At 40.3% G+C, this 25000-nt stretch overlaps 1 protein-coding gene across 1 annotated transcript in view; it reads right to left on the bottom strand.

The window, feature by feature from the left end:
* DBR1 (debranching RNA lariats 1) overlaps positions 1-25000 on the bottom strand; it is a 585557-nt gene that overhangs the window by 460630 nt on the left and 99927 nt on the right. Inside the window, exon 3 of the mRNA XM_044060681.1 lies at positions 17532-17567. Coding sequence (XP_043916616.1) covers positions 17532-17567 — 36 coding nt within the window. The remainder of the gene's footprint in view (positions 1-17531; positions 17568-25000) is intronic.

The raw sequence follows: 25000 nt of genomic DNA, 5'->3' as shown, positions 1-25000 counted from the left end.
AGGGCACAATGACATCTCTTGATCTAGATGTGAATCCTTTCATGATAAGGTGAGTAAGGTAGAAGGTCTTCCTAACCACTTTGGCAACGTGAGTGTCAAATGAGAAGTCACTGTCAACTTGTGTCCCTAGGTCCCAGATTACTTCTTCAGTACTTAATGGATTACCACATATGTGGTAATCTGTGGGTACTTTGTTTTTCCCAAAGGGTATGACTATACATTTTTTGGCATTCAGTTTAAGGTCATGGCTCTGGCACCAGTTATCCGTTTCTGTGAGGCCTTTCTGGAGGATGTATGTATCCGCTGGAGTATCAATTATAGCGCCCAGTTTGCAGTCATATGTGAACTTTGTCAGCCACAATCCTCCTATGTTTGCTTGTACCTCTGAAAAATAAATGCCGAACAAGAGGGGTCCGAAGACTGAGCCCTGTGGGACACCACTTCTGACTGGCTTAGAATCTGACATGGCTCCAGCAATTCTGACCTTTTGGGTTCTGTCCCTTAGCCAGTTTGCAACCCATCTTGTGACATATGGGTTTACATTTAAGCTGATGAGCTTGTCTATGATGCCCGAGTGGGGTATTGTGTCGAAGGCCTTTGCAAGGTCAAGGTAGGCTGTGTGAACTGCCTTACCCTCATCGATGGCTTTAGTGACTGTTTCAAAAAAGTCGACCAGGTTCAAAAGGCAGGATCTGCCCTTAACAAAGCAGAATTGGGTAGGATCAAGTGTCTGTAGGTCCACAATGTCTTTGTTTATGAGTTCCATAATGATCCTCTTCATAGCTTTGCAGACCAGGCTCGTCAAGCTTATGGGGCGGTAATTTCCTGGGTCCATAGAAGCACCTCCTTTGTGGAGTGGAACCACTGTTGCTGTACGCCATTCTTTGGGTACATATCCTGTAGTAAGACTAAGATTAAACAGCATCCTTATGTGCGAGTTTAGTTCCTCTAAGTTCATGTAGCACGCAACCCGGGACACCGTCTAGTCCCATTGATGCTGTGTTTTTAGCTTTGGAGAGGGCGGCTCTCACCTGGACATCTGAGATGTCAGGGAGGCTACATTCAGCTGGGATAGATATTTCTTCTTTTGGGGGTGGAGAAATTTGCACTGAACCTGTCTGCCAGTATGTTGGCATTATCTATGGGTTCAGTGTATTTTTTGTCATTTTGAACTAACTCTGAGCATATCTGGGGGTTTCCGCCCAGCTTTCTAACATAACTAAAGAAGGCCTTGTGATTATCTTTAGTGTCTTTTGTGATTTTTCTCTCAAAGTTGGCCTTGGATGATTTTATGAGTGATCGTAGTTTTTTGCTAGTAATGATCAGAGATGCCTTCCTTTGGGATTTTGCTCTGTCCTGTAGTAGCTTTCTCCTCCTGTTATAAAGTCTGTTTATGGCTGGGGTCCACCAGACAGGACGCCTGCCTTTGGTGGAAAGGGTCTTGGTTTTATTTGGGATTGCATGATCCATGCATTCTTGGAGGTATCCGTGAAAGCATTTATAAAGGATTCAGCAGTGTGGGATGTGGTTTCCATTGGCCCAGGGGCTTGAATGATACCACTTCAATCTTAAGAAGTGAAAAGTCAGCTTTGAGAAGTTTCTCACTATGGTCTTTTGTGGTCGGGGTGGGATGTGGTTTTCCAGTGAGATTAGTTTGTGGTCTGATCTCACTATTGAGGGGTATACTTCCGGTGTGGAGCATTGTGTCCCCATGTTTGTGATGATCAGGTCTAGTATATTATCTCCTCTTGTGGGAGTGGTGACTAGTTGTTCCATCGCATTTGAGTTTATGAATTCTAGGAACCTTTGGGCTAGGGTGTTTGGGCTTGAGTAATGCTCCCAGTCTATGTTTGGGTAGTTGAAGTCTCCCAATATGATGGTATTTGGTGAGACATTCATATTCTCCAGTTTCTTCAGGAAGGCTGAGTGGGGTTCCTGAGTTTGAGAGGGTGGTCTGTAGCATGCTACAAATTGTAGGGCAGTTTTGCCTACGGTTAGTTGCACATGGATGGTCTCCAATGCTTCGTGCGTTGCCACTAACCTGGAGATGTGGGTGTCTTTGATGAATATGGACACTCCCCCTCCCTTTGTGGTTTGGTCCAAGTTTTGGGGCCGAAATGCATGATATGAGGTATAACCTGGTATTGCTGGGGTGCTCTCAGGAGCCTTGAACCAGGTTTCAGTCACTGCACAGACATCAATGCTCTCCATACTGAGGAGGGCTTCGAGAGCCTGCATCTTGAGGTTTAGACTTCTGGCGTTGAGCAGCATTACCCTTAGTTTTTTTCCACTTTTGTTTTCTAAGTAGGTGGGTTTGTCTTTTGAGCCTTGCCTAAAAAAGGCACTATGGGGGTGGCAAATGCCTTTGCCAATATCCGGAAGCCTGTCTTGTCAAGCATGTCATCCCAGGCAGACAGACATTGGATCCCCCTAGAATGACACCAGTAATTAAGCCAATTATTAAAGCTGATCATCTTGTCTTTGTACTGTGGCATCATTCTTGGTGAGGGTAAGATGCTACTCAGGGTCAGGGTCATACCGGCCTGGGCTACATAATCGGAGAGCTCCTCTATGTCTCTTTTCATGTAGTCCAGGGAGGTGCATCTCAGGTCATTCACGCCAGCATGGACAATGACTGAGTCATATTTGTACTTGCTTTGGAGTGACCTGAGTGCTTGTGTTACGTGGCGGATTCTAGCGCCCGACAGGCAGCTTACTGTTACCCTCTCCTTGTTCAGTCTGGTGAGCGGGATGTCAGTGTGTCTGACTATGGAGTTACCTATTACAACTGTATCAGGCATGGTGTTTGGCCTTAAGGGTTGTGACTGTTTGGCACACTGACTTTGTGAAATGTGTTGCATGTGCTGTGTTTTGAGGTGGTGGTTTCTTGGATGTCTGCTTTGGAAGCCTCTGTTGTTTTGGTATTTTTAATTAGAGCCTCCGAGTATGTCTTTGTGTGTTTGTGTGTTTGGTTTGCAGTTGTGGTAGGTCTATGTGAGACTGGGTTTGTAGTGTGTGTGGTTACCTTCTCCTCCTGACTGGTCTTGCCAGTCCTGAGTCGAGAGAGCTCAGCCTCCAGTTTGGCTATATAGTTGCATCTCTCACATGTATTTGTATTTGTTGGGAGGAGGAGAGGGTTGTCTGTGTACATGAGGCAGTTGTAACATTGCCTCATGATTCCTAGATTAACCAGCTGAACTGGAGAGGACGCCAGTAATTTACCACTTGACATGCTAGAATAGTGTAAGGGATCGCTGTGTAACTGAGTCAGAATGGACTTAAAGGGAAATGGGTACTCACGGGGATTGTAGGTTGATGTAGTACTTTCTTTAGTTTAAGAGTGCTTTACTTTTGAAAAAAAGCTTTAGGAGCAAGTGCTGGACTTGTTAAATAGAGAATAGACTGATTATATTGAAAGTAGAGCTGTTTTAAGGGAAAAACTGAACAGCAGACTTGGCGGAGCCAGAAATAGTTTAAACGCCGCTGTGCTAAGTGCACAATTGCGCAAAACCGCTCAAAAGCGGATTTTTAAACAAGGAACTTCAAAAGAGCTAGAAATGGTCCAAAACGACCAATTACTACAAGATCTTGTGCTGAGGTCACTCCTTCAGGGACAGCTAGGCTGCTCAAGGCTCCCCACTCCCACTGGTGAGCAAAGAAACTTCCTTCTATCCAAATAAGGCAATTGGCAACACAGGAACTATCCCAAAGTCCAGAATACAGCAAAGCCTGTATAATGGACTATTCTAGTCAAGGAAAGGTGGGAAAACAAGGATATTATTTTGTTTTTTTTTTTGTAAGAAAACTACAAAAAAATGCAAGGAAACAACAGTATATCAAATGCACAGGCTAGCGCACTTTAGTAGGTAGCCTCGACAGTTAAATTAAACAAACAAACTTAAACTGTATCTTAAGTGCAGATAATGTAAAATGCCAAATACAGGTAATATAGCAGTTAAAACTTTGTTTAAAGCAAGAAAAGAAGGTCGCACAGGTAAAACAGCAAAAATATACTTAAATCTGGAAAGTAGTCGCTTTTTTCAGTTCTCTGCTGCTAGCACCACTCTGCAGGACCACGAGGAGCTGTTGCTGAGTAGTATAGTCAGAAAAAAACACTCAGAAGCGGATTTAGAAGCAGATATACACACACACATATATATATATATATATATATATATATATATATATATATATATATATATATATATATATATATATACACACACACACACAGTATATACAGTGGATGCAAAAAGTGTACACACCCCTGTTAAAATGTCAGGTTTTTGTAATATAAAAAAATGAGACCACAATAAATCATTTCAAACTTTTCCCATCTTTAATATGACCTATAACCTGTACAATTCAATTGAAAAACAAACAAATCTATTAGGGGAAAAATATACAAAAATAAAAAAATATATATAATAATCAATAAAAAAGGGTCTGTAGCCATTAGGGTTACCACCTGTCCCACTTTACGAGGGGCAGTCCCTCTTTGAGCAGTTGTGTCCTGCAAAAAATTGTAAAAATGGCAAATGTCCTGAGATTTTAGGGCAACATTATTTCTTACATTTTATGTAATAGTTGCATAAAACAGTTATTCTGTATCTGAAACACCTAAATGTTATAAGAAACAGAATAAGCAACTAAAATGCTACAAGAATAAGCTTTTATTTAGGCAAAAAAGTGAAGTTCTGTCCTTTGTACTGGCCATGGGTATGTTTTGGCATGCAAAATCTGAAGTTTGTACCAAAATGTCCCACTTTTGGCATTTGAAAAGGTGGCAACCCTAGTAGCCATGGATATGGCCTTTCACACTATCTCCACTACCAGCTAGTTGGATAAGGGAATCCTGAGGCAATGTAGAAATTGCCACGTTTTCTGACTGTTAAATATTTACTTACAAAGACCTTATTTGACAAAAATGTCTTTTTCTGCAAATGTTCTGTTTACCCAACCTCCAAAAGGGCTAGTAACCTTCTGTTTAAATGTTAACTCACAAAAAGCTTATTACATAATGTATTATATTTCTGTAAATGCTTAAATCATTCTGTACAAATCTTTGTTATTCTTTTGTAACATTTAGTATGTAACTTGCAATATTTGAAGCTTTTCTCCCCTGAAAACGGGCTCTTTATGGCCCAGTGGACTTCCCCTGTCATCAAACTTTAATAAATAAATAATGTTCTCCAGGAAAGGCTGACACACACAAACAGCTGGTGGCAGTGCCATGGAGTAAAACTAAATTCCAAGAAATGCATAGCAGTATCCTTCTGGAAGTCATTCATCACCTATTAACACTCATATTGATGACACACCACTAACAGCTGACCCAAAACGGAAATTGGGGACACACATAGTAATTTTGCCTTTTACCATCACATTTACAGTAACGAGGAAATCATTCTATGTTGTGCAACTTATAAACAAAGGTATGGCATCTAGGTCCAAGGAAGTCATTGTTCCACGGTATGCAGCATTTATCAGACCTAGCACTGAGTACAATGTCCCTTTGGTATGTACCTAACCACGCAGATGCAACAACTGGAACATCCACAGAGATTCCTCACTAAAAGAATAGAGGGCTACAACTTGACTCCCTGTCAACAGCAAAGTGTAAAGACTTCTCATCTTCTTTTTGAGGGATGCTTTAAAACTATATATTGGTGTTAAGCATGAATGAAAATTAAACCAGAAGTAGATAAAAATCAGGCAGCAAGTGAATGTGCCAACAAAGAAAATAAAGAATATAAGGTGAAGGATCAGATGAGAAGGCAAGAAATGTAGAAAATGCATAAATATAGTTGCAACTACAGAAAATTCTTGTAACAACCTCATGTTGATCAGGTCCGAAGGCAGAAATTGTTAAGGAGAGTTGAATTTAAACCAGAGGATGAAAGCTTAATATTGGCGGATAAAGATAGTGGACTACCTACATGCTGGTTTACAAAGTACATTGAACATGTGGGAGAAACAGACAAGTGCAGGTTCAGTAAAACAGCACTGGAAACAGTCACACATCTTGTTTGCTGGGTGTGATACACTAATGGCAGAATAACTGTGTACTGAAAGGCATAATAAGGTGGCAAGACTGTTGCACTGGGCATTGTACAAACATTATAATACTGAAGTAGCTGAGCAGCACTGGAAATGTGACCCACAAAGCATTATAGAAAACGATGAAGTTTATATCACCTGGGACCACCCATTACCAACAGTTCCAAAAATAGATGCGAGAAAGTCAGATATAGTAGTCCCTGAAAAGGGACACCCAGTGACTACAGTGTCTTTTGTACAAAGTCAGAAATGAAGGCAATGTAGAGGGAGGACACCAAGACAGTTCCAATACTAGCAGGAGCAATGGGTCTTAAGAAAAATAAATTACAATCATACTTAGATAAGTTAACAACATGCAACTCTGTATGAACAGTAGGAGTGAATACCTGGCACACTGCAGACGGTGCAAAGTGCATTACTGGCTAACATCAAAGACTGAAACAATAATAATTTCATGAACTTCAATCATACTTTGACTTAGGAATGGGGTCAATTCCCAACATGATATTAGAATCCCAAAAGAGTTGGTGAAATTAAATCAAGAGAACACATATACACAAACACACACACAAATATTGAACATGCATGCTTGTATGTATATAAATATATACACGTACATACACACAAGCATGAACGTATACACATATTCACATGCACACATTTATATATATATATATATATATATATATATATATATATATAAACACACACACACACACACACACACACACACACACAAACGTCTTACACCCCCCCTCACACACGTATATAAACACTCATTTATACCTGTCTCTTTATATATATATATATATATATATATATATATATATATAGATATAGATAAATACAGATACGTATATATTTATATTCATATATATATATATATATATATATATATATATGAGAGAGAGAGGGAATGAGATACACGTGTGTGTGTGTGTGTGTGTGTGTGTGTAGGTGTGTGTGTATCCAAACGATACTAAAGGAATAGGTGTATGTTATATATATATATATATATATATATATATATATATATATATATATATAAATATAAATACACACATACAACTATTCCTGTATGGGTATGCGTGTGGATATCCACACACACACGTATATACACACATACATACACAAACGCAAAGTTACTAACACACACATCTATAAATATGCACACATATGCACATACACATAAACTATATATAAAATGCACGCACAAATATATACAGAGAAACATATATACACACAAACACACACATATACACGTTATGCATATATACACTTGTTCTCTAATAAGTGTGCCAATATGTTACCATCTCCACGAATGTTCAAACGTAAGGACACTTTATGAACCCTCACTAAAAATGAGCCCTAACTTAGCTAGTTACCTGCAAACATAATTAGTACCTCCACGACAATAAATTTTTAACTCACATCCATTTTTCATATCAGCCTCGACTCAAATTCTTTTTAAATTGTGGGCGCTAACAAACCCAGAAATGAGGCAAAAATCTGGACAGTTGACAGGTATGCTAGTCTTTCTTTTGACTTTTTTCCTGGTTAGGGGTCGCCACAGCGGATCACCGGTCCTCTTATTTTTTTTCTTTATATAACAACAAACACTTGTTGCTATTAGGTAACTACCAGGAAAAACAGCAAAAGAGCAGCCGTATCTTTTTAAGAACCACAGATGGACTCCTCTGGGCAGCCAGCTTGTAATAAATACTTCCTGTATATTGGGCTTATTGCTGCCTTTCACAAACAACATAAAAAGAGTTTTGAAGATCAGAGAAGATAGGGAGCGATGCACCTTTCTGTAAGCACTAGCGATTGGCTTTTCTAACTATCCGATCGCTAGTGTTTACTTTATGTAGTAACAGTGCTTGTTGTGGAATACTAGTAAAAAGTGAAGTGCACCCATACATCTGTAAGCACTGGCGATCGGCTCTTCTAGACAGCCGATCGCTAGTGTTTACTTTATAGAGGAACATCACTTGCTGACATAAAAAAATAGTATTTTTTATCTGTGGGCAAGGTGCTCTGTTTGCATTGTTCTGATGTCCTGATACCTGCCTTCAAGATAAAAGTTGTCCGTAAACGTCAAAGGACTTTGGTAAGGTTTTGGGGACCTGATGCTGTCTTGAAAGTTGTGTAGCCCAATCGCTGCAACAATTAGGTGAAAAAAATATGCTACCTTTTCAAATTAGATGGAACTATTGCTGCAACATTGGAGGTCTCCTACGGGAAGCAAAACAGGATCAGTACGTACTGCTTACAGACGGAAAAAAAAAAACAGATATGTGGGCAAGGACTAACTGTGATGTCACAAAAATGGGAGGTAGTTAAGAGGGTGGGAGGCAATATTTACGTTTTGGCCAGAGGTAAGGGATCCTTTTTAGAAGCGAGATAGTGTCCCTTTAACTATATGTTTTATATTTTCCATAGGCTATAACAGTCAGATAGCTTCCAAAGCTTCAGGATACATTCCATGGGTCTAAGCCATCAGTGAGATTCAAAAGAGCAAACACAGACCTTTCCTGTGATCAAACAGCAAGCTCTTCTGAGGCTTACAAGGATGGATGGTTGCTTTATGCTACTTTTTTGCTGGGCAGACAAGTTCACTTTGGGGAAAGAAATCTTCCAGTTTAGGGGAAAAAAAAGTTATGTACTCATCCTAACATTCCATCTGTGTTGTCCATTTTCATTCTTCCTCGCTGAAGGGTCTTGGATCTCACTCAGCCACATTTTCTAGATTTTGGATCATAGTCTCAAGCTCCTCCCACTTACCATAATGCACTACAGTGTCCCTAAGAATGGTGAACAGGAATCCCATAGTATTATAGAGAGTGATGAAGTGTACTTCAGATTGGCTCAGCCATTACCAACAGTCCAAAAAAGTAGATGGAAGACCGCCAGATATAGTAGTTCATGAAAAAAAAAACACAAAAGTAATCATTGCCACTGCTAAATCTTGTCATCACAGTGTCTTACACACAGTAAGACACAAAGTTAAAATATCAAGATTTGCAGGCAGAAACGAGAACAATATGGAGGAAAAATGCCCATACAGTTCCAATAGTAGTAGGAAGAGGAGGAATAGGTTGAATAAAAAAAAAAAACAAACAAACCCTACTGTTATTTTTTTAGATATGCTACACAAAAATATAACTCTGTATGAATTGCAGTAATCAATTCTGGGCCCATTGTGGGTGCTACGAAAAGCACTTTTGGATAACAAAGATTGAAACAATGTTAACTTCATGAACTTTAACCATACCTGGCTTAGGAAAAGGGTCTATTCCCATAGCAGTATTAGAAACCCAAAAGATTTTGAGAAATTAAACCATACATCTGACACATCCACTTAAATGGCATATTTATAAAGCAACATGCAACCTGTCCAAGTTTAACTCAGACAGCTGCACTACTACCCTATTATCTTTTAACTGTAAAATCCTACCCTTAAATGATGCTTTAAATGAATTTAATGCAACTTTCCTAAATAGCCTTACATCTAGAAGGAAGACAGTAATAATGCAATTTGGCTAGCCAGAAAGAGAAGAATGATAATGCTGGATAAAGAAAAAGTCTTGAAAAAACAGTAGAAATACAAAACATCACAATATCTCAAACTTCAGAATGCTCCACATCTGTATTAAAAAGCAAATAAATGAAGGCAAAAAATATAGTAGAACAATACTCTGAACAATAGCTAACACAACCCTAAAAGATTCCAGTCATCTATTAAAACAATGAGTGAGAAGGTCACCGAAAAACCTATCAGTAAAAAACAAAATGAAAACTCCAGCATAGCTAGAACTTCTAAGAAGTGACCTCCCAAACCTCTTGTATCAGAGGCACATGTGATCCTTTCTTCTACTAGTCATCTATTAAAGGAATTGTGGATCCTGGTCAAAAATTCACCCTTAATCCCTCTCCCAAAAACTTGTCACTCAAACCTGCAATAAAATTAATCTCTTATTTCATTGATACCAATGATTCCCACATCTGATCCCAACCCTGCCAAATAGCCATACAGCACTACGTCCATTTTCACGTTCAAACCAGTGCCCTCATTCTATATAAAACAACTCAAACTCAAACTATGCTCAGCTTCAGCTGGTGACCTTCCAACTGAGAACCTTAAAATTGCAGCCAAAAGCATTGGTCAGCCTGTTTCAGTCATTATAAAAAGGTCAATGTAGGAATCCCACATTCCCTTTTTTTGGAAACAATCACATATTATCAAAGTAGGAAGTTTAACGGACATCACTAACCTTAGACCTACAGTGATCTGTGCTTCATGGGAGAATAGTAGGGCAATTTCCCTGAATTCAGACTCAGACTGTGTGCTCTGTTTATGAGGGAAGACCTTAATCGTCATGCTAAACCCACCATCTATGAAATACTTGACAACATGGCTTCCATACCTCCCATAGTACTAACACTGCACTTCTAATCCTTATAGATACTGTTAGGAAAGGTAGAGGTAATGCCAAACTAGTCTCCCCCTTATTTCTATACTTGTCTAAAGCCCTCAACACAGTTTATCACAGCAAACATTCTACTTCAACTGTACATATTAGGTCTATCGCAGAGCACCCTTCTATGTTTCAAAAGGTACTTGTCCAATAGGTATCAGTCAGTAAAATGGCACTACACCCTTTCCCAGTCATCACCAGTGTACCACAAAGCTCTATCCTTGGTCTCCTCCTCTTTGACACACCAGCACCCTCCACTGATCCACACAACACACTTCCATAATACAATATGCTGATAGCTCCACACTCATATGTGTATCAGATAACTTGGCACATTTCAAAGGAGGAAGTAACAGTCCACAAAAATCACAAAAATCTGATAGGCTCAAAGAAGAGCCATAAAGACGATAGAGTGGACTATTGAGGGTAAGAAAGAAATTATGTATTGTTACTATTATCCAAAAAGCCCAGAATTTCCAGACACAAGGTATGCAAAATGATTGAGAGAAATTAGAAGAAAGAAAAATACTTCTGCAAGAAAAAAATGTCCGAAGCTTCAAATAAAAATTTGTGTTCATTAATACAACAGATTTGTGTAAAACAGTATATAGCTCAAGAAACTTTGATCTGTTTGGAAAAAGAAGCATCTGAGGAAGTGCAAATATTTAAACAAAACCTAGAGATATTTGAAAAATATCTCCCAGGCCCATGCTTACACTTATCAAGGGTATCAGAACTTGTCAGAGATTTGGGATGCATGGTTAGGCTTAAAAATGCCTTTGTGGTCACTGGCCTAGTAAACACCTATGAACCTATAAAAGAAATATGGACATGGGGAAAAAAAAGAGAGATTTGATATGGTGCAATATTTATGCTAAGGAGTAAGCCAAATTAATCAATATAAAGAAGGCAGCCCCAAAGATATTTGAAGAGAAATACAGGCAAAGTCATCCAGATATGGAAAATTTTACAATGAAAAAATAATATTACAAATATGGAATATAGAAAAAATGACTGGTAAAGTAGAAGGTAAAAAAATAGAAGCTGAAGTTATAGAGTGCCTGCAAAGTGAAGGATTTGGTGTAGAAGGTTTAACACAGGTTACATCACAGCAGGATGGAGCGAGTCCCCAAAGTAAGGAGAAACAGGAAGATCAGGAAACATTTGAAGAAGAAATAAGGACATGGGATAAAAGATTTAATATAGTGTAATATTTATGCAAAGGAGAAAGCAAAACTAGCCAAAGCAAAAAGAGCAGCACTAAAGATATTTGAAGAGAAATATAGGCAAAGGAATAAAGACACGGACATTTTTACAATACAAAAAAATAAGAGGACAAAGAGGAAAGGTAGAAAAGGAAATTAGTAATGGAGAAGTTAAAGAAATAGAAACTGAGGTTATGGAGTACCTGCAAAGTGAAGGATTCAGTGTAGAAAATTGAATGCAAAAAGCACCACAACAGGATGGAGCACTGGATATCCAAATTAAAGGGAAGCCAGTGGAACAGGAAGCAACAGGTCAGGTGCCATATCAAGATATTTTGGAGCCTTCCACAGGAAACCAGTATAAACATTCACCTGAAGCTAGACAGGAAGGAAAGGAACAGGAAACTGTGGAAACTGATGCTGACAATGTTGAGGAGTGATAGGCCAGTGAGTTCCCATATGACAGAGCAACAGACAGCACAGGATGAAATTGAAGAGAAGGTGCCACAGGAAGATAATATAGAACTTTCTATAGAATGCCCACAGGAAATGGAAAACAAGGGATGTGCCCTCAGTTTGGGAGAAAATGAGCTAAGAGAAGAGTTTCTTGATTTAATAGACATGGATGGATATATTAAGATCAAAGAGAGAAATAGACTGCAGAAGGTCAATAAAACCCAAAAAGTTAGAAGTCTGATAAAACATATGAATGCAGTAATTAGGACTGTCCGTAGAGATCCTTGTGATATAATAGAAGTAAACAGGATATATTATTGTGCTGCTAAATTAATAACTGATCAGGTTTTACACCAAGTTCATAGGGTAGTGGGTGAAAGGAAGGAGAGAAATCGAATACCATAATTGAGTATCAAACAGAGAAAACTATAAAGCAGTTAAGACAAGAAGTGTCACTCTTAGAAGCCTATAGAAGAGGGAACAGATCAACAAATACTAAGAGAGACAGATGTGATTAAAGCAATGCACAGTATTAGAACAGATCAGGATATATCATACACTATCGCAAATAAACTAAAAATTCTGGAAAGCACAGGCATGAAAACTTAGAAGATACACAGATGGCATACAGGAGAGAAAGGACAGCAATTTATTGATGATCCAAAAAAATTTTTACAAAGAATTGGGAATAAGGTAAAGGAATTGAAAAGACCACCAAAAAGTAGTAGCAGATACATTTTGGAGAGGTATCTATGAAGATCCTGTGGAACATAACATTTTGGAGCGGTATCTATGGAAATCCTGTGGAACATAACAAAGATGCTAAATGGATAGAAGAAGTAAAAGAAAGAATAAGAAGTTTAAAGGTGCAGGATATGAAATGGAATGAAGTAACAGCCAGAGATTGAAACAAAGTTAAGAAAAGCATCGAACTGGAAAACCCCATTCCCAGATGCAGTACCTAATGTTTGGTTAAAAGTATTAACATCTTTGCACAAAGATTTAGCCATGAGTAAGAACGCCAGTGGCTCTACTTGATAGAGGCACTGGGAACTAACGCCAGGTGACACAATGCCAGTGCACTTCTATGGGCTAGCCTTGTAAAGGCTGCAGGGCCATTAGCCTAGTACACACCTATGAACCTATTTATATGCGCACCCAAAACAGACACCAACCTAACAGGCAAAACAATGTTCCTACTTGAGTGAACATGCAAGCTACCCTAAAAATGCAAGCTACCCTAAAAATTATAGACCAATAATTTGGCTTCCGATGATGCATAAACTATACACAGGAACTGATGCGGACAGGGTTTATAGTCATTTAGAAGAAAACTTAATTATGGCAGTAGAACAGGCACAAAATATAGTCATATGGAACAAAGGATCAGTTGTCTCTTGTGAGTCAGGCAGAAATTTTTTCCCCACCCACCCACTCACTTACTGTCGTGTTCTTAAATACCACTGTCTTTCTAGTTGCCTGCCTCTTATGTTAATTTGACCATATATCTCATTTTCTCTCTGCTTTCGCTGGTTTGTGTGAGTAAGCACAAAATTATCATTTGTGTGAAATCACTCCCTGCTCAACTCTTTAAATTTATTGGCCATCCTACTGTATTCCATAGTACCAGAATACAAAAGTGACCACCCCTTCAATCTATCTTGCTGTTTTTAAAAGCATAGTGACTCTCCACTAAAACCTAATTTTTAGACAGGTAAAACTTAAGTTTACCTATGTTCCACATCTATCTAGTGCACTGGATACACCATTTTTCATCTTGCCTTTAAGCAACCCTGTGACTAGCACTTGCTCTAATACCTGCTGGAAAGCACTGGAAGCCTTAAACTGATGCAGGCACTCAACCCTCCTTGTTAATAAGGAGTAATTAATCATGGGCACTAAACAGCCTATAATTGCAAAGTACTTTGCTAAGGCAAGGGAAAACAGCTCCTGTACTTTAACAGTGCCTCCGAGTATGTCTGTGTGTTCATGTGTTTGTTTAGCATTTGTGATAGTTCCATGTGACACTGGGTTTGTGGTGTGCGTGGTGTCCTTCCCCTCCCATTTGGTCTTGCCGGTCGTGGTTTGGGAGAGCTCAGCCTCCTGTCTGGCTATATAGTTGCATCTCTCACATGTATCATGTTTAGTGGGGGAGGTGCGGCTTGTCCGTGTCCATGAGGCACCTGTAACATTGCCTCAGGATGCCCAGATTCACCATCTGAACAGGAGAGGTCGCTAGCAATTGACCCTTCGACATGCCAGAGCGTGAATGCGTTTGTTGTGACTGGGTCAGAAGGGACCTATAGGGAAGTGGGTACTCAAGGGGATTCTAGGCTAGTGTAGTACTCCGTCTAGTATACATGTACTTTACCTATGTAGGAATACTGTGGGAGCAGGTGCTGAGCTTTTGTGATAGATAACAGACAGTTTAGATTGCAAGTAGAGAAGTTCTACGTGTAAACCTGTGGAGCAGAGCCAGATGTACGTTGTTTTTACATGCATGACACATGTCCACATATACTGACACCTGTGGTCGGTGCCACAGGCTACAGTGGACAGAGACATCACATACATGGCATGACACAGTACAGGTATGGTGACATTCTGCAGCACAGCACTGGCGACTGACCGCAGGTGTCACCTGTCAGCTGTGGTGCATGCTGTGCAGCAGTAGGACGCTACCGGTACAGGAATATGTCTGACATTTTTTTTACTATTATGAATTTTATTCTTCTAGAGATCTTAGGATATTTACGCAACTCCAGGATTTGTTTCCAAGATGAAAATGTCCAAAACAAAGTACTTCCTGTGAAATGTGAAGAAGAACTGTCGTGCAAATATATACGCATGGTGCAAAATGCACCACTGTGCCGTATATGCTATTTACCAGAACATATAAAATAATTACCAGTGAAAGGGAAAAGCGTAGCAGCAACTAACATAAAACAAAACGAGAATAAAATAAAAATACAAAGAATTGCCTAAGTTGGGATAATCTTTCCATAGTTTACAAAAAGCAAACTACATACTAAAGATGTAATTTCACTGTAAAGGGCTGCCGGGTTTGAGTTTGGGCAGCATCTCCAGGCTGCACCAGTGCATTCAGCTAATAGATCTCTCTGGGTGAGGGTTCGAAACAACGAATTCCTATAAGCGGTTCCTATCATATGCTTGGTAGAGTTTGGTGAAATCTAACATACAAGCTTAATCTGAAGAATTCTGACTCTGTGTGAATATATGACTTACACTACACTAAAAGGTAACCAAAATAGTCATTAAACAACTGATTTTAGAAACAAAATAATGTCTCTTTATAAAATTGCATTACTGCTGTTGGTATTGCATTTACACCAGCTTCTTCATTTTCAAGGCACGAAAGACAGAAAAGTGAATTTCGTAATCTACTAAGGGTGCAGCTAACCAGCTGATGACCACTCAGACTACAGATGTTATAATGCACAACTAGCTGGTTTCAAAGTTAACTTACACCAATAAGAACATCAGCACCACAACATATGCACATAACTGCTGATGTACCACTACAAATTAAAATACATACAAACTCAATGAGAAGTGGATTCATCTTATCCAAAACTCTTGGTAAAAGTTCCAACACCATACCTAGTAATAAAACAAAAAAAAAAATGTAGAGAGATCTACAAATAAATCAAAACCCTGAAATGTGGCTTTAAATGATTCAAAGGAAAACTACTGCGGTTTCTGAAGAGAAACCTCAAACAAAGGAACAACAATGTCTGAATTGTCGAAATCAATACAGAAACAGTGAAGACCGCGTTACTATTTAAACCAGCTGTGTTTGGGCTTTATATGACGTACCATCCAGCGTTTGGAAGAGATCACTTGAAAAATAAAATCTTCTGTCAGCCATTTTTTCGAACCTTAGGTGATTCTCTACATATCTCCAGTGTAGAATTACGATTGCAAATCCAGAAGTTAGACAGAAGTGAGGAAATCCCAGTTTAGAGGGCAGGGAACGTAAGAGTTACCCAAGGACCCTGTACAACAGCTGGGAATCTTCTGACAACGGAAAAATTAATGCAACAACTTAATGTAAAACTATGCCGTTGAATAGACCGCCACCGAAACAAAATTGCCATTTTAAAACATCGGAAAATACCACATTTTGTGACTGCATTTCCTTAAGCAATGTACATTTAGACACTATAAATACATATGGATGAATATTGAATACTTTCAACTGGTACAAAATAAGGTGAGGTTTTGGAGCTGATTGCTTGCTACTACGCATCCTGGTGACAGAGGTACTACACTATCAGCGTATCGAAACTGCGGGCATAGGATATATGCAGTCGCCTTATGGCGGAAGAATTATCGTATAAGGATAAATGATGACGCAAAGGAAACCCCAGACCTGGACCTTACACCCGAGCGGACTTTGCCGTCAAGGGTATCTACACTCAACCTAGCTGGACTTCTTTGAAGGTCACCAAGCAATGGATGAGATTTCACCTGCCTACTTGACCTGGCCAAGGAAGCTTCGCGAACAATACCCAGCGAGCATTGCTGACCGACTCAACCGGTTGTGAAACCTTTATGTCACCCTGAGTGGATGGCTAACAAGCTCCCAAGAGACTCTTTTACCTTACGTATGGCGCGCTATTGTAATTTTAACGAAATTAATATTATATGAAGTAAGATTGTCTGTTTGTATAACACGCACACACATATATAGATGGACGTATGCATACAGATTGAGCACGATGTAGTCGCATGTACATCATACCGCCCTTAACTTCTTTCTCTCTCTCTCTCACGGAAATACGCACACACACACACACACACCAGTTGTTTGTTGCGTCTTTTAAAGGGGTAAATACCAGCGGAACTCTGGTCCAGCTAATGATTGGCAGTCGATTTTATGGTGCGAGTTGCCAGCCTGACATCAACCTTCAACGCGTCCATTCAAAGCATGTCTTTTGGGGCTTTTCGGAAGCCGGGGAGGACGTACGGAATACTGAGAAGGGCGCTCCTGCAATAGCTGAAATCGGGCAGGAGGAAAAACCTCTTGCTGAGAACTGGCTTTCGCTTGCAATACCACTATTGCAAAGTATAATCAAACTGAAAAGGCAACCTGTAATAAATAATACAAAACTACTTAGAATTAAAACACTTTGTGACAAGGACTGATGAGCTCCATACATAAAATGTACACTTACCAACATGCCCGTTTAAATGAGTTATGTGAAATCCACTCTACGGTTAACCATCTCCCAGATGACCTTCCACCAAAGATCTACATACTAGCTTGCATGACCACTCCACAGCGATTACGCATTACACAAATATATACAGAAGGACCAGTGCTCCTTTGTCACCTTCTATAAACCTACTGAGCCTTACTCCTTAAGTCCACTGTCACCAACGAAGTAAATTGTAAATATTAAAATAAAGAGATATACTAGCCTCTCTTATAATGTTTGTTGTGGCTGGAGTTTCTCCAACTGAGCTGAATTCGGTAGAACTTCAAAATCAAACTTTCCTAAGAAACATAACAACTACACTAAGAAAAGTAACCATCATTTCCACAGGATGTTTGCAGGCAATGCCACGTTTATGATGGATGTATTACCATTAAATAAAGTCAGAAAATGAAGTAAATATTCATTAAAATCGAATTAAGACATTTTAAACAATCCGGCAGTTCTGAATTAATGAGAGGTGGAAACAAGCCAGCAAAATTTTAAATAAGCACCAAATATCTTTGCAGATGTCTCATCAGGGGCCGCACAATTCAATGAAACAACAATCCCATTCAATGATAAAGAGCAATCTTAAGTTCTGATCTTTGAATTTGTGGCGAATGGGTTTCTGTACCAATGCCTGAAGAGTCTGAACCCGGTAGCACATGTTTATTGCGGCATTTCCCATTTACACAACTTCCAGATACATGGTTCCTCAAAGGCAGGACATTCACTTAGCTGGATCTCTTTGAAGGTATTGAATACCACTAGCAGCCATCACAAATCTTGAGGCTGCTTGCTTTACTAAATACTATTAACACATTCTTCAAATCCAGTTTATTTCCGGTCGCGAAAACTCAAAATTTGCACAATCACAGACCTGGCGGCAAAGGATGTATCATAAGACACTAAACACAGAAACTCAAAATACCAGACAGGATAAAACTAGCGAGCAAAAAAAACAAACAAAACATAAAAAAATGTAAAATCAAGTTAACAAGGGGCCATCTTAAAGAGCTTTATGTATTGTAGTTCTTTGCAGCCTGGTTTTGGTAAGGCTTATACAGGCCCTGAGAGATGATAGCCTAATACCTACCTATGAACCTTAACTGCTAGCTGTAGAATTCAGCTCCAACACCAACATGCCCATAGCCTTCCTTAGGAATACCATCAAATATAACTACTCATATCAATAGGGACAAGGTCCTTGATATGCAGAAGCACTGCATAAATGGGCCCAGAAGAATATCCAGAATGCCTTCCGGCCATTCCATTCCTTCCTGTCCATCCATTTCCTTCCCCTCTTCCATATTCTTCACTGTCCATTCCATTCCTTCCTCCATTTCCTCCCTTCCTTCCACCTTTCCTTCCATTTCCATTCCATCCTTCCATCCATATTCTTTCTTCTTTGTCCATTTATTCTTTCTTTCCTCCATCCATCCTTCCTTCTTCCTTCCTCCTTCCTCTCCACTGGGCTCCCTCCTCCATTCCATCATCCATGTCTTCCTTCCATTCCTTTCCTTCCATTCCTCTGTGTCTTTCCTCCTTTCCTCCGTCTCCTTCCTCCATTCCTGTCTTCTCATTCCATCCTTTCCTTCCTATTTCCACCTCTCCATGGTCCTTGTGCTGGTCCTCCTTGTGTTCTCCATTCGTTATTTCCGTTATTTCTGTGTTGTCAGTCCATTTTTCCGTTGGTCCATTTCCATATTCATTTCCTCTGTGTCCTTCTCCTTCTTTTCCATTCTATGGGCTCCTTTCCTCCGTGTGTCTCCTCTCTCTCTCTCTCTCTCTCTTGTCTCTCTCTCTCTCTCTCTCTCTCTGTCTCTCTCTCTCTCTCATGTCATCTGTCTCATGTCAATGCCCTGCCACCTCTCTTTCTCTCCTCTCTCTCTCTTTCCTGCTCCTCTCCTCTCCTCCTCCACTCTTCTCCCTGCATATACCATGCCATGCCATGCCTGTCTCTTTGTCTCTTGTCTCGTGTCTGTGTGTGTGTGTGTGTGTGGGTTGGTGTGTCGTGGGGATTGGATAGATATCTGCCTGGGACGTTTATGAAGCCAGTGGGTGTGTTGACTGCATGACCAGATGATTATGGGTTTAATTTACTGTGCCTCTGTCTAGTAGTGACACAGAGATGACCAATGGGGTAAACTTACGATCTCCCATCCACTCGTCAAGATTTCTCTTGAAGAGTCAGTGAGGGGCTCTGCCTAACATGGACTGGGATTCTGTTCCAGAGTGTGGGAAGCCTCTGAGTTATGAATCTGTCCCTCCAGCATGTCCTATTCATATCTGTGTTGAGGTTCAAATCTCTTTCTCTCGTGGCTCTGATGGATTTGGATTTTTTGAGGTGGAGCATGTCCATTAATTCCAGATTGGACATGGCCTTGTACGTCAGGCATAGATCTCCTCTGAGTAGGCGGTATGTCACTGAATAGAGCTGGTGTTTCTTCAGACTGGCAGCATATGACATATGTTTGAGACGCTTGATCCTCTTGGTGAGGTACTTTTGAGGTCTTTCCAGCTGCTGCAGGTGCCGGGTAAGGTACATACCAAATGGGGCATTTTACTCAATCATGGGCCTGATAAGGGAAGAGTATAGGGGCACAATGACATCTCTTGATCTAGATGTGAATCCTTTCATGATAAGGTGAGTAAGGTAGAAGGTCTTCCTAACCACTTTGGCAACGTGAGTGTCAAATGAGAAGTCAATGTCAACTTGGATCCCTAGGTCCCTGATTACTTCTTCAGTACTTAATGGATTACCACATATGTGGTAATCTGTGGGTACTTTGTTTTTCCCAAAGGGTATGACTATACATTTTTTGGCATTCAGTTTAAGGTCATGGCTCTGGCACCAGTTATCCGTTTCTGTGAGGCCTTTCTGGAGGATGTATGTGTCCGCTGGAGTATCAATTATGGCACCCAGTTTGCAGTCATCTGCGAACTTTGTCAGCCACAATCCTCCTATGTTTGCTTGTACCTCTGAAAAATAAATGCCGAACAAGAGGGGTCCGAAGACTGAGCCCTGTGGGACACCACTTCTGACTGGCTTAGAATCTGACATGGCTCCAGCAATTCTGACCTTTTGGGTTCTGTCCCTTAGCCAGTTTGCAACCCATCTTGACACATATGGGTTTACATTTAAGCTGATGAGCTTGTCTATGATGCCCGAGTGGGGTATTGTGTCGAAGGCCTTTGCAAGGTCAAGGTAGGTTGTGTGAACTGCCTTACCCTCATCGATGGCTTTAGTGACTGTTTCAAAAAAGTCGACCAGGTTCAAAAGGCAGGATCTGCCCTTAACAAAGCAGAATTGGGTAGGATCAAGTGTCTGTAGGTCCACAATGTCTTTGTTTATGAGTTCCATAATGATCCTCTTCATAGCTTTGCAGACCAGGCTCGTCAAGCTTATGGGGCGGTAATTTCCTGGGTCCATAGAAGCACCTCCTTTGTGGAGTGGAACCACTGTTGCTGTACGCCATTCTTTGGGTACATATCCTGTAGTAAGACTAAGATTAAACAGCATCCTTATGTGCGAGTTTAGTTCCTCTAAGTTCATGTAGCACGCAACCCGGGACACCGTCTAGTCCCATTGATGCTGTGTTTTTAGCTTTGGAGAGGGCGGCTCTCACCTGGACATCTGAGATGTCAAGGAGGCTACATTCAGCTGGGATAGATATTTCTTCTTTTGGGGGGGGGGGGTGGAGAAATTTGCACTGAACCTGTCTGCCAGTATGTTGGCAATATCTATGGGTTCAGTGTATTTTTTGTCATTTTGAACTAACTCTGAGCATATCTGGGGGTTTCTGCCCAGGTTTCTAACATAACTAAAGAAGGCCTTGTGATTATCTTTAGTGTCTTTTGCGATTTTTCTCTCAAAGTTGGCCTTGGATGATTTTATGAGTGATCGTAGTTTTTTGCTAGTAATGATCAGAGATGCCTTCCCTTTTTGGGATTTTGCTCTGTCCTGTAGTAGCTTCCTCCTCCTGTTATAAAGTCTGTTTATGGCTGGGGTCCACCAGACAGGACGCCTGCCTTTGGTGGAAAGGGTCTTGGTTTTATTTGGGATTGCATGATCCATGCATTCTTGGAGGTATCCGTAGAAAGCATTTATAAAGGATTCAGCAGTGTGGGATGTGGTTTCCATTGGCCCAGGGGGCTTGAATGATACCACTTCAATCTTAAGAAGTGAAAAGTCAACTTTTGAGAAGTTTCTCACTGTGGTCTTTTGTGGCGGGGGTGGGATGTGGTTTTCCAGTGAGATTAGTTTGTGGTCTGATCTCACTATTGAGGGGTATACTTCCGGTGTGGAGCATTGTGTCCCCATGTTTGTGATGATCAGGTCTAGTATATTATCTCCTCTTGTGGGAGTGGTGACTAGTTGTTCCATCGCATTTGAGTTTATGAATTCTAGGAACCTTTGGGCTAGGGTGTTTGGGCTTGAGTAATGCTCCCAGTCTATGTTTGGGTAGTTGAAGTCTCCCAATATGATGGTATTTGGTGAGACATTCATATTCTCCAGTTTCTTCAGGAAGGCTGAGTGGGGTTCCTGAGTTTGAGAGGGTGGTCTGTAGCATGCTACAAATTGTAGGGCAGTTTTGCCTACGGTTAGTTGCACATGGATGGTCTCAATGCCCGTGCGTTGCCACTAACCTGGAGATGTGGGTGTCTTTGATGAATATGGACACTCCCCCACCCTTTGTGGTTTGGTCCAAGTTTTGGGGCCGAAATGCATGATATGAGGTATAACCTGGTATTGCTGGGGTGCTCTCAGGAGCCTTGAACCAGGTTTCAGTCACTGCACAGACATCAATGCTCTCCATACTGAGGAGGGCTTCGAGAGCCTGCATCTTGAGGTTTAGACTTCTGGCGTTGAGCAGCATTACCCTTAGTTTTTTCCACTTTTGTTTTCTAGGGAGGTGGGTTTGGTCTTTTGAGCCTTGCCTAAAAAAGGCACTATGGGGGTGGCAAGAGCCTTTGCCAATATCCGGAAGCCTAGGGGTAACAGGTGCAAGCCGTCCCTTGCGAAGCAGCGTGGCTCGTCAAGCATGTCATCCCAGGCAGACAGACATTGGATCCCCCTAGAATGACACCAGTAATTAAGCCAATTATTAAAGCTGATCATCTTGTCTTTGTACTGTGGCATCATTCTCGGTGAGGGTAAGATGCTGCTCAGGGTCAGGGTCATACCGGCCTGGGCTACATAATCGGAGAGCTCCTCTATGTCTCTTTTCATGTAGTCCAGGGAGGTACGTCTCAGGTTGTTCATGCCGGCATGGACAATGACGGAGTCATATTTGTACTTGCTTTGGAGTGACCCGAGTGTTTGTGTTATGTGGCAGATTCTAACGCCCGACAGGCAGCTTACTATTACCCTCTCCTTGTTCAGTCTGGTGAGCGGGACGTCAGTGTGTCTGACTATAGAGTCACCTATTACAAGTGTATCAGGCATGGTGTTTGGCCTTAAGGGTTGTGACTGTTTGGCACACTGACTTTGAAATATGTGTTGCATGTGCTGTGTTTTGAGGTGGTGGTTTCTTGGATGTCTGCTTTGGAAGCCTCTGTTGTTTTGGTAGATTTTTAATTAGAGCCTCCGAGTATGTCTTTGTGTGTTTGGTTTGCAGTTGTGGTAGGTCTATGTGAGACTGGGTTTGTGGTGTGTGTGGTTACCTTTTCCTCCTGACTGGTCTTGCCAGTCCTGAGTCAAGAGAGCTCAGCCTCCAGTTTGGCTCTATAGTTGCATCTCTCACATGTATTTGTATTTGTTGGGAGGAGAGGGTTGTCTGTGTACATGAGGCAGTTGTAACATTGCCTCAAGATTCCCAGATTAACCAGCTGAACTGGAGAGGACGCCAGTAATTTACCACTCGACATGCTAGAACAGTGTAAGGGATTGCTGTGTAACTGAGTCAGAAAGGACTTAAAAGGGAAATGGGTACTCATGGGGATTGTAGGTTGTTGTAGTGTTTTCTTTAGTTTAAGAGTGCTTTACTTTTGAAAAAAAGCTTTAGAAGCAATTGCTGGGCTTGTTAAATAGAGAATAGACTGATTATATTGAAAGTAGAGCTGTTTTAAGGGAAAAACTGAAGAGCAGACTTGGCAAGCCAGAAATAGTTTAAACTTGTTTAAATGCCGCTGCGCTAAGCGCACAATCACGCAAAAGCGGATTTTTAAACAGGGAACTTCAAAAGAGCTAGAAATGGTCCAAAACGACCAATTACTACAAGATCTTGTGCTGAGGTCACTCCTTCAGGGACAGATAGGCTGCTCAAGGCTCCCCACTCCCACTGGTGAACAAAGAAACTTCCTTCTATCCAAGTAAGGCAATGGGCAACACAGGAACTATCCCAAAGTCCAGAATACAGCAAAGCCTGTATAATGGACTATTCTAGTCGAGGAAAGGTGGGAAAACAAGGATTTTTTTTGTTTTTTTTGTAAGAAAACTACAGAAAAATGCAAGGAAACAACAGTATATCAAATGCACAGGCTAGCGCACTTTAGTGGGTAGCCTTGACAGTTAAATTAAACAAACAAACTTAAACAAACTGTATCTTAAGTGCAGATAATGTAAAACACCAAATACAGGTAATATAGCAGTTAAAACTTTGTTTAAAGCAAGAAAAGAAGGTCGCACAGGTAAAACAGCAAAAATATACTTCAATCTGGAAAGTAGTCACTTTTACTAGTTCTCTGCTGCTAGCACCACTCTGCAGGACCACAAGGAGCTGTTGCTGAGTAGTATAGTCAGAAAAAAACGCTCATAAGCGGATTTAGAAGCGGATATACACACATTATATATATATATATATATATATATATATATATATATATATATATATATATATATATATCCTTACATACATACACACACACACACAGTATATACAATGGATACAAAAAGTGTACACACCCCTGTTAAAATGTCAAGTTTTTGTAATATAAAAAAATGAGACCACAATAAATAATTTCAAACTTTTCCCACCTTTAATATGACCTATAACCTGTACAATTCAATTGAAAAACGAACAAATCTATTAGGGGAAAAATATACAAAAATAAAAAAATATATATAATAATCAATAAAAAAGGGTCTGTAGCCATTAGGGTTACCACCTGTCCCACTTTACGAGGGACAGTCCCTCTTTGAGCAGTTGTGTCCTGCAAAAAATTGTAAAAATGGCAAATGTCCTGAGATTTTAGGGCAACATTATTTCTTACATTTTATGTAATAGTTGCATAAAACAGTTATTCTGTATCTGAAACACCTAAATGTTATAAGAAACAGAATAAGCAACTAAAATGCTACAAGAATAAGCTTTTATTTAGGCAAAAAAGTGAAGTTCTGTCCTTTGTACTGGCCATGGGTATGTTTTGGCATGCAAAATTTGAAGTTTGTACCAAAAATGTCCCACTTTTGGCATTTGAAAAGGTGGCAACCCTAGTAGCCATGGATATGGCCTTTCACACTATCTCCACTACCAGCTAGTTGGATAAGGGAATCCTGAGGCAATGTAGAAATTGCCACGTTTTCTGACTGTTAAATATTTACTTACAAAGACCTTATTTGACAAAAATGTCTTTT

Source organism: Protopterus annectens, chromosome 2.part0, assembly GCF_019279795.1.
Source record: "Protopterus annectens isolate FY-2018-M chromosome 2.part0, PAN1.0, whole genome shotgun sequence".
NCBI lineage: Eukaryota > Metazoa > Chordata > Ceratodontiformes > Protopteridae > Protopterus > Protopterus annectens.
Note: the sequence above shows the minus strand (reverse complement) of the source record. Positions and strands in the feature narration are given on the sequence as shown.